General features: G+C 45.1%; 1 protein-coding gene across 3 annotated transcripts in view; it reads left to right on the top strand.

Annotated features, from left to right (window-relative positions):
* The first annotated feature begins 4,949 nt into the window (after positions 1 to 4,949).
* LOC137335343 (protein TMEPAI-like) overlaps positions 4,950 to 15,468 on the top strand; it is an 85,522-nt gene continuing 75,003 nt past the window's right edge. For all 3 annotated transcript variants that reach the window (XM_068000677.1, XM_068000676.1, XM_068000675.1), the window contains exon 1: positions 4,950 to 5,374. In XM_068000677.1, coding sequence (XP_067856778.1) covers positions 5,272 to 5,374 — 103 coding nt within the window. In that variant the 5' untranslated portion in view covers positions 4,950 to 5,271. The remainder of the gene's footprint in view (positions 5,375 to 15,468) is intronic.

The following is a 15,468-nucleotide window of genomic DNA, read 5'->3' as shown; positions in this document are numbered from 1 at the left end:
CCCATGTTCCTATGTAGGATGAGAGAGGATAAAACTGATGGGAGAAAAAGAGGAAATGAAATAGCAATGTAATCTGAGAGAAAATGACAAGTTAAAATTAATATAAGTACAACAGATTAGGGAGAAAATTATATGAGATTTTTGATGCCTATACATTGAGCAGAAATTAATTTACCATCAACACTAGTACAGAAGCAGGGGTTTTAAACCTGGGAAGGGGGCGGAATTTGCAGGTCACACCAGCAGTGAGGAATGTCGCCTCGCAAAAGTGCAGAGAGCTTGCTGGCACCTCAGGCAAAGAGAATAGTCTTTGTGTGTGAGCCTAGACACTGGTGGGATAGTGGTTATAGTGACTAGATCAGCAGACTAGATGGTTATGAGCTCAAATTCCACTGTGGCAAATTATGAAACCAAAATTTAATAAGACTGGTACATTGTGTGGGTTGGTACTAGAAAGAAAATGACCGTGTGAGCAGCTGGACTCGAGACCGCAATCTGTGATTTACGCAGTGGCCCAACAAAACATCTCAGATTTTCATGAGTGCTGTAATCTGGTGTTAGAATAGCCATCTCCTGCTCTGCCAACTAATCATGTGGAGTCAGTGCCATGTGACTCTGTGCTGGTAACATGACACAATGATTCATATGGGTAGAATCAGCTACCTACAATTGTTTTCAATTCTTTGTTGTTATGATCTGGAATGCACTGCCTGAAAGGGCGGTGGAAGCAGCTTCAATAGTAACTTTCAAAAGGGAATTGGATAAATACTTGAAAAGGAAAAATTTGCAGGACTGTGGGGAAAGAGCAGGGAAGTGAGACTAATTGCATAGCTCTCTCAAAGAGGAGGCACAGACACGATGGGCCGAATGTCCTCCTTCTGTGTTGTATGATTCTATGATAATTCTATTTGTCCTTCCTAGTTTTTAATGCCTGATCAGAATGGACTGCGTTCTTGCCAACGGGAAGTAATCTGTAAAATTCTACGGTCTTTGCATCCGAGAAAGACAAATCAGAATATTTTCTTAATGTTGAGAGACTAGAAGCCGTGGAGGAGCAAAAAGATTTGTGTGTTCAGGTACACAAATCACTAAAAGCCAGTGAACAGGTACAAAAAGTAAACAAAGTGGGTAATGGAATGTTGGCCTTTATCTCAAGGGGGTTGGAATACAAAATTGAGGATGTTGTGCAGAGGCTTAGTCAGATTCCATCTGGAGTACTACGTTCAGATTTGGGAAAGATATATTATCCTTGGAGGTGGTACAGTGCAGAGTCACCAGATTGACAATTGGGCTTAAAGGGGTTAAATTATGAGAGCAAGTTGCATAAACTTGGTTTGTATTCCCTTGAGTTTAGAAGGTTGAGGGGTGATCTAATCAAAGCCTTTAAAATGATAAAGGAATTCAATGGGGACGATACAGATAAACTATTTCCTCCGGTGGGGGTATCCAGAACAAGGGGCATAATCTTAAAATTAGAGCTAGGTGATTCAGAAGTGAATTCAGGAAGCACTTTTTCAGACAAAGAGCAGTGGAAATCTGGAACTCTTTCCCCAAAAGTGGATGCTGGGTCAATTTAAATTTTCAAGACTGAGATCGATAGATTTATCAAAAGCAAAATACTGCGGATGCTGGAAATCTGAAATAAAAACAGAAAATGATGGAGAAGCTCAGCAATTCAGGCAGCATCTGTGGAGAAAGAAACAGAGTTAACGTTTCAGAACTGGAAGCTGTTAAAGATGCCTTAATATCTTCCAGTTCTGATGAAAGGTCTTCAACCTGAAATGTTAACACTGTTTCTTTCTCCACAGATGCTGCCTCACTCTATGGGGTTTTGTTAGGTGAGGCTATCAAGGGATATGGAGCAAAGCCGGATAAATGAAGTTGAGGTGCAGATCAGCCATGATCTAATTGAATGGCAGAACAGGCTCGAGGCCTACAAGAAGGGTGACACCAATGGAAGAGGAATCACAATATAATTCAGGGACCATGAAGGCAAAATGAAAGGGGAAAAGCTGCCCTGATACTGCACAGGAAATTCCCAGGTTTCATCCCCGGTCTGTGTTGAAGTGTCTTGGGACATTTTACTACGTTAAAGGCACTATATAAATGCAAGTTGTTGTTGAATTATTTCATCTCAGCTGGGGTTATTACAAATGGCCTCAGTGCCGCTGGGCTGGAGATTGAAATAATCAGGCAGGGTTCCTGATGGTTATGGAGTGATCCGCACTGGAGAGTTCGCGTGTGCTCATTGAGGATAGAATCGAGCTCACCTACGTTGCCCACCACGGTTGAATTGCCTTTGACTCACTGCTCAGACATATATGTGAAGATGACGACGAGGGCTGCCTGTTAGCTTGGAGCGTACTCTTAATTGAATTTATACAGCACATTTTCGAAGCCTCACTTTTGACAAATTTATTTTTGGAGTGTAGTGACTGTTATGTGGGGAAATGCAGCTGCATTTTGTAGAAGGCGAGATACCATAAAGAGTAATGATATGAATAAGCAGGGTGCAGACTGAGGGAAGAATTCTGGGCAGGACACAGGGTCTAAATTACATTTATCTTATCTAAGTGTTAGATCTGCAACAATGCAGCACTCCCTCAGTGCTGCAATGGAAGGTCAACCCAGGCTATATGCTCAAATCCTGGAGTAGAGTTTGAAGTCACAATCTTCTGGTTCAGGACCAAGAGAGCTACCAACTGAGTCTGTCGAAAGGCCGGCGGAAAAGTGGAAGCAATTGAAGGGAGAACATTTAACGGTGACACTGAAATCAGCTTTTCCTCGTGTGCACTAGCACTTTAATAAAAATGAATTTCACGCGTGTTTTTTCAGTTGTGCAAGAAACCATCATGTCGGGGCTTGTAAGGGGAGTTTGCAATCTGTGGTAAAATACACCCGACACCTGTGTGATGTCCTTTACTGCAAACAGAAAGATCTAACGTTGCTGAAATGTGTCAGACTGGAGCAGTTCAGTGCCAACCAAGTTCATTTTCCTAGGAACTGACGGAAACGGCCGTTTCGATTAATTTGGGGGAAGTCGTTTTGTTTGTATTGGAAAGGGAAGGTTCATGTCTGTCTGCTTTTTTTTTGGTTTTGTTTTGTTTTCTAATTCACTCCCAGTTGCAGACACACACTAGGCATTAAGTCCAACTGCAAATGCAGACAACAATCGCTGAGAAAAGCCACAGGCTTCCTTCAGCTGGTTGGCTGATAGCCCATCTACTGGGCAACCGTGACCAGCCAAGCACAAAGAACAGACTAAATGCTCCGCTCCCCCATACCATCCCCTACCCCCATCTCCTGGAGGGAATCTTACCTACGAATAGAGGGGGAAAGATTTTAAATTCATTTATCAGCAATATCCAGATCACTCCCGCCACACTTTCCCCAAGAGCTGTAAGAGGATTTAACGCCAAAAATCACCGCGTTTATATAATGGGATTTGCACGCAGCTTGCGGATAATAAGACTCTGGAGTGTCAGCAGGGGTCTGCAGACTGGAAACTTCGCATCATGTTTTGTTATTTGCACCTAAGCTTTCATGCTCTTTTTGCCACTTGCATTATTCTTTATGCTTAGTATGATTTCTATTTCTAAATTCCATTTTTACTAATCGCATTTACTGTATTAGTCTGAAGGAAATGGATGATTTCAAACGAGGGGGGGGGGGGGGGTGGAGAGTGGGTGTCTATTCGGTTTGTATCACTTTCGGGTCAAAGTAAGGTTACGCTTTACAAGAGCAGATTGCCTTGTAAAGTCTGTCTGAATACACAGACGCTCCCCTCCCCCAATCGCAGCCCTTTTTTTGTTTGCATTCGTTACGAGGAGTGAGAAATGTGTGTATACGAAGGGCAAGGGAAAAAATGTAATCAAGGTTGCCGCATCCTGTTCCCCTTCGTGTTTGTTTTCCCCCTCCAGCTCTGCAAATCTGCATTGAAATCTCAAAACTTTGGCCCTGATATTGACCCAGTTTAAACATTTTGCAAATCTCACTCCCCCTTGACAACTTTGAAAAGTGCTTTATCCTTTTTTTAAAAAGTTCTCCAAATGGTTCATTTCACCAAGACACAAAGATGGCAGTGTTTTGCGCGTGTTTATTTATTTTAGCATCAGCAAACACTCAGACTTTTCCAAGAGTTCAATTACTTTGAATGTCTCAAACTGTTATAAAATGACAGTATTCTCAATATTTACTGAGCTGGGATACATTTATCTGAAGCTGGTTTTATTACTCAGCTGCCTTTCAGACTGATGAGTAAAAAAAAATGCTGTACAGTATTTCTAGCCTGCATTTTTTGAGCATAAAATATCTTTAAGAGACTTTGTGTAAATTTTCAAGGTCTTTTTCCCCCCTCCCGTTTCCTGCGCTCACTTAAAACAAACACAAGTGGCGCTGACCCACGTGTGCGCCCCAGCTGCGCCCGCCCTTCCTAACCCCATCATCCAATTAACAGGCGGGAGATCCCATGAGCGGTTGCGATTGGTTGCGATCTACGTCAATAATCCCGCGAGTGTCAAGTTCGGCCCCGCCCACTCTCCCGGTCTCTTACGTCATAACTTCAAAACTCTTTCGCCCCGCCTCTTTTCTCTTCCACGATTGGTGAAATCTCCCCGGCGCTTCCAATCGCAGCAAGACACCGGGGCCGCTGCGAACTTTCCATTGGTCGATACCCACGTCAATCACCAGGCGGCCGGACAACCCAAGAAGTTCGCTCGTCGCGCCCTGTCTGACTGGTGACGTCATAAAGGCGAACTCGAACTTCTTAAGTCCCACCCCCCCCCCCCTCCCCGGGCTGCCTTTCCCCGCCGCTTATTGGTGGAATCGCGTTGGAAGGAAGGGAGGCGATTGGTGCGACCGCGCTGTCAATCAGGCGGGCGGAGGCGGGGCCGAGGGGCAAGGGCCGGTTGAGTGACAGCGGCTGAGGTTTGGTTGCGGCGCGAGCGCTGCGCTACTTGTATGTCTCAGTGTATCCGAGTGAGAAGCAGACACAAAGTAGCACTTGGTGTTTCCGGAGCCGGCAGGCCAGACAGACAGACAGAGGGACAGACAGACAGGCAGAGCAAAGGGGACCGGCCCGGACTAGCACTCCCCTCACTCCTTGACTATGGTTTCTCACAACTAGAGAACTACCCACCTCCCCTCTTCCAGGGGCCAGCCGACAGCACTCAAGCCAGCAAAGGCTCCTCTCTCCCCTCCCGGGGTGCCTGGCTGCCTTTTATTTAATTCTTTTATTTTATTTTTTCCACCCCCCCCCTTCTCAAATATTAAATGTACAACTTGATGGGTCTGAACAGCACAGCCGCAACGAATCAGCCCAATGTCTCCTGCACATGCAACTGCAAACGCTCTTTGTTCCAGAGTATGGAGATCAGTGAGTACTCTAAACATTTTTATTATTATTATATATCATCTAATTTAATACGGTAACGTTACTGACGGTTTTTTTAAAAAAAGCTTGTGATTGTTGGCATTCGTACCAAATGAAAAGAACCCCCTCCTTTAATTAGGAATGGGGGCGGGGGTCTGTCTGGCAGTGTTATTAATTAAGACGGCGTCTCCCGAGCCCTCAGACTGCTTGGAGTTTTCGCTCCTGTCACAGAGTTTGTACTGTCTTTTTAAAATTTGAATGGTGTTTTCTGAGTCTAGGTGTCTCTTCCCTCACTTTTTGTGGGGATCGGGCTCTGACCCGTGGTGGGGGGGAAGGAAGCTGCTTATATCTCTGACCGACCCTCCTCCCCCCGGGCTTCTTGGCCAAGTTCGAGGCCACAAAAAGCAGCCAAGACCCTGACTTTAGAAATGCATCTGCTCCCCCGCCCCCATGAGAACGCTGTGTGTCTTCAAGGAAGCTTTGGGCCACTTTCGGTTTCTTTTTTTTTAAACTAGCTTTTGCAAAACCGTTTAGTCAGCCGTCGGCGAGCCTGTACTGACTCACAGTCAAGAGTCTCGCTCGGTTTCGTGTGCGAGTCTCGCCTGAGGTTCTCTTTCCTTCCCCCTCCTCGCCCGTTTTGTTTCTTTTCCTTCCCCTCTTTGATCTGTGACTGTTTGGTCTTTCTGGTGTCGGTCTACACTTGACTGGAGGCTAGTCAGACCTACTGTATCATCAGATAACCCTGTCATGCAGTGTATTTAAAACGCACTGAACACTTTTCGTGTCACATTCTGTGGCATTTCTCATAATTCAATGCTGAAGGAGAGAAGTTAAGGGAATTAATTAAAAAATAACTCAGCCCTTTCTTCACAGTTCCGCCTCAGTATAATTTCATAGTTGGTGAATGGGTGAGTCATTCTTTTAAGATTTGACTCTACTAAAGGATGACTTAAAGGGTCCCTTGCATTCTGTAAAATACAATTCCTGTTGGATTTTAATAATACAAATGATAAACTTGGGTGAAATTGAGTTGCACTATGATGGCCAAACACAGAGCACAGGGTTTTATCTTTTTAGAATGAGCTGCCCTTAATCAAAATTATAACACTTTTGGGATTATTGGAAAATTTAAGACCATCAGATGCATCAATCTTTTGGATGTTTCAAATGTATTTTTTTAAGCTTCAGGGTAACATTTTCTAAGCAGTGGCTGGGGTAAGGACGAAAGATAAGCCTAAGGATTCTGTCTGTAACTTTAAAATGTTGTCTGCTCCGCTCATTTGGAATGGAGCGGTGGTTGACTGAAGCTGTCTCTGCTCTCCTACCCCCGTCAGATGTTATCGAGTACTGATTCCTGGAAAAATGATCACCTAATGCTGCAGAGGTGGGTGCAGATTTTCAGATCCCAGTCATCTATCTAATTACTACACCACTAGCCCGTGTGGATCAGTTGCCGCTTGCTGATTTTTTTTAATGCAGTTTGTATTTTCTGTGATGTAAGAGGCTATGTCTAGTCTGCTGGCTGGTTGACCGGTTACTCATAGTTGCAGGGTTGTCAGATTTTTGGGGTGCAGTTTACAGCTGAGTCTGGTATATATGGATATTTACTCAATGCACAGTGTCACTGCGGGCTCAGCATTACTCAGTACTCCTACCATTCACTGTCACAATGTACAGATCCCGATTCAAGCGCATCATTTCTGCCATCTGGCAAGATTTCTCAAATCAGGATTCGACTGTCAGACTTTGGATGTTCCTATGAGAATTGAGAATTAAGATATCTTGTGTATCTCTTTCCCCCCCCCCCCCCCCCCACTTGTAACATGCCATTCAGGTACTTTATTTTTAATGCACCAACAGGGGCTCTTTTAATTCTTATTGTTGATCATTATCAAACATTTATTTGTTGGTACATAGTGTTGCCTTGTATCTGTGGATCTGTTCAATTGTCCTTTGGTTATGACCTATCGTCGTACGTTATAAAGATAGTGTATAAAATGCATGGTGCAGGTGATAGCGAATGAACTAGCTCAGTGCTCTGCGGACGTCCCTGGATGCTAATTCTAGGCAGTGGTAGCAATATTGGGGTGCACGACTGCACTTGTGCGCTGTGACAGTCTAGGTGATTTTTAGGGGGGTGGGGGGGTAAGCGTGCCTCTTTCTGGTGGAAGATTAGAATCTGTTTTGTAACTTAACCTTTGGTGCAGACCACACTGCTCGTTTTGTGTGGTCATATACACCTTCAGGCGCCGATATTCTAATTTAACATTGTGACTGACTGACTGGCAGGTGAGAGGCTTTTCAGATTCTGGTCAATAGTTTTTGTCTGCTTAGTCTGCGATCGAGTAATGAAAGCCTCTCCAGGTGCGTGGTGTGTTCCTGGGGTAATAAATCCCGCTTATAATCAGCGGCTGTTTTCGGGATAAAGCGATCTTCCCAGGATCGTGGTGTCTTGTCTCCGAGAGCTGGGGTAAGAAGCCACTTTTGAAAGACTCTTGAACAGTTCGGTTTTTATTGCGTTTATTCTGCCGACTTTTTTTGTGGATTTTATTTCGTTCCACCACTCCTAATCACTATCTGTAAAACAGTTGCTTTTGGAACGACTGACTGTTTGGCAGTACAGGCAAGTAACTATGAAAAATAAACCTTTCAATTTAAACCACAGCAGGTTGTTAACTCTATTGCAAAAGAGAATTGAAACCTTCCAAAATTTGATGAAAAGCTTAAAATATGTGCAATTTGGACTCATTATGGACAGAATGTACAGTATAGTGCTCTGATCTCCCTCCTCCCTTCTATAGTGCCCTGTTCTCACCCCATCCCTCCCACCATGGTGCAGGGCATCACTGAACATGAGAGCTGCTTAGGTCAACTAGCACTCATTCATTCCCCACCCCCCACCACCACCTCTCTTACCTTGGTTAGAGCTGAGAACTGATCGTACAGTGAATCATGGATGTGACCGCATTATGTACCTCATTAGTACACCGTCCCAAGTGATGATGGTTGTAGTGAGTGACTGCAGTAGGGGGGGGTTGACTGTCGATGTGCCTAGCCTCTGGTGCAGAGGCTTAAGCGTCCTGCAGCCTCGGAGATTGGCAGGATTCGCCGGGCAGAGCGCTCCTTGCCAGCCGGCAGCAGGCTGCCGTGTTCCGGCAGCAAAGCCGATTAGCATTGGAGCTTGGCAAAGGGCAACGGAATAAAATTTGAATCCTTGGGTGTGACCCATGGGGTCGAGACCCGGTTTTGAAATAAGTTACACTGATTTCCCTCCTTCCAGTTTCTCCTCCCTTCAGCCCCTGAATCAATGACTCCTTGCCCCAGTGTATGGTACCAGCAGGATGATAGCCCTCCCATACCTCACTCATTTGGCCGTTCTTCACGTTCTGATGATGGGCCGTGAGTGTTGGCACGGTCTGTTTGAACGCAGGGCCCATGTAGTCGAGCGTAACCATGTCTGCACTTGGAATGCACACGTCTGATTAACCCGTTCATGAATAAACTACATTTTAAAAATTACCAGAGAGTAAGACTATCCCCTCTCTGGCCGCCTCATGTCGACTAGAAAGAAAGACCCATGTTTACATAGCGTCTTATCTCCAAGCACTTCTCATACAACAAATTACAGCCTGCTTCTGATAATTCAGTCAAATTTGAATTATCCAATAATTAAACTTAATTCTCATTTTGCTATGTTGTTTTAGTTTTAAAAAGCAGGGTCGGCTAGATAGCAATCAGGAGTAAGAACTGCTTTTTAAAAAATATTTGTCTTTTCTCTTATTCTCTTTTCTTCGCCCCTCGCATGCCTGTGGATATAGGAATCAACTGAATCGCTATTGCTGCTTGTATTTGTTTTTAAAGATCTTTGTTTAACTTTACTCTCAGGATGTATTTCAAAATGGTCCTACGGTCTAGTTTAGTTTTACTGGTGAGCTTTATTCCCGTTCATTCGGTGGGGTAATGGGTGTTTTGTTATTGGCTCCTGCTACCTGGTTACAGGTCAATGCTGAATGAAGCGACTGCGAGACTGATTCTTGTAGTGTCTCTAGTGTTATCATAGAATCTCACAGCACAGGAGGAGGCCATTTGGCCCATCGTGCCTATGCCCGGCTCTTTGAAAGAGCTATCCAGTTAGTCCCACTCCCCTGCTCTTTCCCCATAGCCCTGCAATTTTTTCCCTTTTCAAGTATTTATCCAATTCCCTTTTGAAAGTTACTATTGAATCTGCTTCCACCACCCTTTCAGGCAGTGCATTCCAGATCATCACAACTCACAGCGTAAAAAAAAATTCTCATCTTTTGCCAATTACTGTAAGTCTGTGTCCTCTGGTTACTGACCCTCCTGCTTGTGGGAACAGTTTCTCCCTATTTACTCTGTCAAATCCCCTCATAATTTTGAACACCTCTATTAAATCTCCTCTTAACCTTCTCTGCTCTAAGGAGAACAGTCACAGCTTCTCTCTCCTCTCCACATAACTGAAATCTCTCATCCCTGGTACCATTCTAGTAAATCTCCTCTGTACTCTCTCCAAGGCCTTGTCATCCTTCCTATAGTGTGGTGCCCAGAATTGGACATAATACTCCAGCTGGGGCTTAACCAGTGATTTATAAAGGTTTAGCATAACTTCCTTGCTTTTGTACTCTGCCTCTATTTATAAAGCCAAGGATCCCATAATGCCTTTTTAAAAGCCTTCTCAACTTGTCCTGCCACCTTCAAAGATTTGTGTATACACCCCCAGGTGTCTCTCTTTTGGAGCGGGGGAGGGGACGGGATGTAACGTAGGAGATGGGGAGCATAGGAGTCGAGAGCTGTAGAAATGGTTAGGAAACAATTCCAGGCACCTGTAAAGTGAGAGCAGAAGAAGCCATTCTGCTCTTTTTGCACCAGTGTTGGGAGAGCCGACACTCCTTGCCATGTGCACCGTGCAGATGCAATGATCACTGCTTGTCTCTTTACCTTGGATTCCGGTTATGCCAAGATATGCACAGGCAGCAGGATGACATCAGGCTACTTGAGGCCAAGGGATGCAGATCAAAGGTGACTCCAGCTGCCAGTCTGGGCATCCGTTCATGTCACACTGACACTGGTATTGAACCAGAGAGAAAGAACTGGCATTTATTTAGCACCTCATTCCATCTCTCAGAAATATCCCAAAGCCTCACATAAGATTTTCTTTGAAGTGCAGTCACCATTATTATTTGGATGAACGCAGGAGCTATTTTGCTCATAGCAAGATCCCACAAACAGCAATGAAATGAATGACCTTTAAAGCCGTCCTTCATGGTGGTGGTTGAGGGAGGAATGTTGGCCCGGACACTGGGAGAATTTGATGTTTTTCATTGAATAGCATCATGGGATCTTTGATATCCACCTGAACATATAGACGGGGCCTGAGTTTGGTATCACGTCTGAAGCACTCCCTCGGTATTGCACTGAAATTTCAGCCTACATTATATGCTCAAGCTCTGTAGTGGGAGTTGAAGCCGCAACCTTCTGACTTAAGGGCGAGAGGGTATGAGTTCTCCTGATGTCCTGGCCAACGTTTAACCCTTAACCAACACCCCCAAAATAGATTATCAGGTAATTTATTCTACTGCTGTTTGAGACCTTGCTATATGTAAACTGGCTGCCTCATTTGCCTATGTGATTGTACTTTGAAAGTATCTCATTGGCTGTGAGGCACTTTAGGGTGTCCGGAGGACGTGAAAGGCGTTGTATAAATGCAAGTTCTGCTGAGATGCATTGTAACTGCTGGAGAGAGGAGAAAACACGGGTTGGGCATAGTAAACGGATGCAGAGTAAATCCACCTGCACTGTGGCCCGACCGTGGAAGAATACTCTTTTGCGCAAGTGTGAATTATTCTCTCATCCTACACCAGACAATCTATGATTGAGTGCTGAATTATGGCCAGTTGTGCACTGGGCTTGCCCCCACAGGAACTGCTTTTGAGAATACTCAAATGCACTTCCCATGGGACCCTCCCGGCCAGTGCGGAGAGCAGTCTGCTATTCCGTCAATCTGAGCTTGGGAGAATGTAACAGCCTGTTGTGCAATTCAAGCCCCTCGTGACCCTGTAGTGGGGGCTTGAATCTGTACTGGCACGACTATTAAATAGCAAATCTTAACCCAGTGTTACTGCAGTTTCAGGAAAGCGAGGGGTTTGTGAAGTACCTGAACTATGTCTACTTGAACAGCAAGAAGCAGCCAGAAGTACAGTTCTGGATTCTGCCCTTCCAAACTTGGGTTGTGTTTGGAAAGAACATATTGAGCTGTGGGATGAAGGACTGTTGGCCACGAGCCATCACTGGTGGTAAGAGTGGGAGCACTTTGAGATGATGAATCGAATATCGCTTATCAACAAGTTTGGGACACAGAGCAGGAGGAACTATTTTATACACAAAGGGTTCTGGTGCTGTGGAATACACTAGTGATTGAAGCAGAGACCACAGTTAACAATAGGTTAGATAGGTGGTTGAGGGAAAGGAGAATTTGGGAACAGAACAGGCATGTGGGTTTAGGATACTGTTCACGTGGAGGAGAAACACCAACGTGGACTGGTTGGGCCGAACGGCCTGTTTCCATGTTGTAGTTTCTATGTAAAATGTGATTCTTCCCTCTACACCCCAATAGGCCAGTCAGGCTGGTGAAAACATTTCAAACTAATCTCTGCCTTTTTGTGGGATGTATATAAAAGTAGTTTTAAGCCATATCTGAAGATTTTACTGGGGGACCTGGCCTAGCAGTGTTACTGGGTGAGGGCTGGTATCAGTAGAGAGACCAACACCATTTTCAGCTGGGCTGGATTGTTTGGGAAATCCCCTGATTTCAAGATCATTCGAACTTTAGGGACAAAATATCAAATACACAGGACTGGAAAAACTGGTTAATGTTAATAGCAGCTCTTTAATAATAGTTTGGCTTTGAAAAGGAACTCCTGTGAGTGTAAGTATCACCCAGTGTAATACTGAGACATACAGACCAGAAGGTCCCAGGTTCTGTCGAGCCCTAGGTTTGATCCTCGGTCTGTGCTGAGTTAGCTGATGTCGGCCATGACAGCATTTGTGGGGGGGGTGTCACAATTGCCCTGGGTGAAGGAAGGGGGATATTCTGGCTCCTGGTTGCTATATAGTGACCCCTGCTGGAGGGGTGTGTAGGTGGATGCCAGATTAGGACAGGATTGGTTTGGGCGTGTTCCCCCCCTCACCATGGTAGAATAGCCCATTGACATTTACTGTCTGGTCTCGCACATAAAGAATGGCCATTTGAGCAAGGTGTTGGGGTCTGTGGAACCACACCCCAATAAGAGTCGGTCGGCCCTTTCAGAAGAGAAGGGGTGAAAACTTTGAGACCCCTGCCCCTTCCTTTCTTACAGGAGAATTTCCTAACCGAAGTGGAAAATGTAAAGCTAGTTCCAGAGCCACTGCTCCCCCTCTCAATATGAGCCACTGTTGATGGGGAGGTGCATCAAGTGGAGGCTGCATGTCTGCACGGGGAGGGGGGACAACTCTGGCAGGTTAGCTGTCTTCTTGCACCCCCTACCAATGACAGTGAGATATCAGCTGACCCGCGTCATGCTGTTGGCCTCGAATGGCCAACAACTGTTTCCGAAAGGGAGATCTGCAAAGTACAGTCTACTTTTTTTTTAAAACCTCTAATTATTTCGATCTTACAGAAAGTTAATCCCTGTGAAAGTAATGGCATTTTGGAAGCTGTGATGGTTATGCATTATTTGAAGAATTAAAGCAATTGGTTTGTTTTGTAGAACTTTCCCTGTTGGTGATAGCCATGCCGAGTTTTTTGTCTGCATTCTCCAGTAGCAGTAATGGTCTTGTATCCATTAAGTGGTGATTGTTTTTGTTATGTAAATATCTGTAGGAACAGAGTGGTCAGTTCTAATATACTGGTACATTTGTAGTCTGACAGGGACTGTTCCTGTGCCCGTTCGTTCCCTGTGCAGAGGTCCTGTCCAGGTCGATGGAATCAGTATTCCCCACGAGACTCTCTGTTTATCTTGCTGTCTGTCTGGTTCTGACCTCATTTCTGTCTTTTTTTTAAATCCGCAGTTCTTTGTATTTGTTTTCATCCCTGCATCATTTGCTCTCCCTTTCCTGTTGTATTTTCTGATAATGTGGATTTCCCACACAGTCCTCTCTTTCCCGCTTTTGGTTTGCGTCTCCTCTCTCCTCCCCTTGCTGTAAATCATTGTGTATTGGCGGTTTGGCTGATGACACCGGCACCTTTTAATTCACTTGCCTGCACTGATTGAAGGCTGAAGCTTTCACTTTTTTAAATGCTGATGAGTCTGGAGGGAACCTGCTGTTAGGAGGGCTCCTTACAGGATTTAACCTGTCTGAACCACACAGACTTGGTTGTCTGAACGACTATAGTGTGTGTGTGTGGGGAGGGGGGTGTTGAGGCGGGCGTTGAAAGAGGGATTACATTGATCTGTGTCTGACAGCATGTACATCACGCCCGGTGCTCTCTGCCGCTAAACAGGTTTGTATTGATTTTTGATAAACTAGTTTAGTTGTTGGAGGCAGCTGCAAACTTCACGTGTTCGATGGCCAATGCTTCGGCCTGATTTACACCAGCATCTGTCCAATGCATTCGCCACTAGCCACATGTGGCAAATTGGGAATCCAGATGTTTGCTAATTGGATTTCTGATTAGTAAATTTTTAAAAATGAGTAATAGGCACCGTCGTTGGGCATGTGATCTCAATACTCGTGTTCACATGGCCTATGTATGTGGACATTTAACCTTTTTGTATGTTTGTTGGTGAAATGGTAAGACGAAAAGCAGAGTGTGCAAGTGTTTTTTGATCGTTGTTGTTTACTTCCTTGGCTACCGTATGGTGGTCGATGTTTGTTAATTAAATATACACACCTGTATTGTGTGTAAGGCGTTTACTAAAATCAGTGCATGTGGCTGAAATGGTGTCACCACAGTCACACCCGTGATTTTCATAGGACAACACTGACTTGCACTGCTTTCGTTGGGATTTCAGCAGAGGTGGGGGTGGGGGGGGGAGTTTTGTACCGTGCCTACCCAAACACTCAGCGCCACAATACTAGCGGCTGCCTTTGGGCTGTGCCTGCAGAGGGCGTGTTGTGCTGTGTAGAATTACTGGTGTGTACAGGGCCGTAACTTGTGGTCATGGATGAAACCACACGAAGTGGGGGTACCTCCGACCATAAGTGTTTGGGATTGATTTGGTTACCCTCTTTCTCCCCCTCAAAACCATACCTGCTGCTGATGCCACACCTGTTGTAGTGTGAGCAGTTAGAGGTACTGGGTTAAGTGTGACTTTTCTCTCTGTTCTCCCCCCCCCACCACCACCACCACCCCCCCCCCCCCCCAATAATAATGCTATCAATATGCCGCATAAACCCAGTAATGCCAGTCAATCCCAGCATTGTGGCACTAAGCGTTAGAGCTCCACGTTGGTAATGGAGCTTGATGCTGTCACCGTGGAGTTATCCCGTCTGTATTCGGTGGGCTGTCGTGCCCCGATTACGCTGTCTGGAAGCGGCAGCACAATGTGGGGAGACAGCTGCTTTCTCCCTTGGTCAGATCCTTCATGCATCAGCTGATTCTTTTGTACAGTAGTTGTAATTAGTTTTTTTTTCTCTCTCCCTCTCCCGAGCTCAGTCTGTGTGTTGTGTATGCGGTGCATACTGTCTGGGCTTTAAGCAAACTGTATAGTCTGTCTGGGTGAGCTTGGCCAGCTGTCTTGTATGCTTTCATCTGGAAGTTTGAAACAGTGCAAATTATAATGTTGAAAAAGCGCGCAGGGGTTGAAGATTTTGGCAGGTAATGCCTTCTGTTATCGAATGTTAGAAAAGCACAGCAAACCCTTCATGGTGCCAGAAGCATTCAGTTATTCTCACTTTGATCTCTCTTTGTCCCCCTCTCGTACACACATACACACATATATCCTGAAAGTGCCATCAAGCGGGAAGGCTCTCCTTGTTTTGGGGCTCATTGTGTTTATTTAGGAATATAGGAACAGGAGTAGGCCATTCAGCCCCTCAAGCCTGTTCCGCCATTCAATTAGATCATAGCTGATCTGTATCTTAACTCCATCTACCTGCCT

Source organism: Heptranchias perlo, chromosome 19 (assembly GCF_035084215.1).
Source record: "Heptranchias perlo isolate sHepPer1 chromosome 19, sHepPer1.hap1, whole genome shotgun sequence".
In the NCBI taxonomy this organism is placed as follows: domain Eukaryota; kingdom Metazoa; phylum Chordata; class Chondrichthyes; order Hexanchiformes; family Hexanchidae; genus Heptranchias; species Heptranchias perlo.
This window is presented reverse-complemented; position numbering and strand designations above follow the sequence as displayed.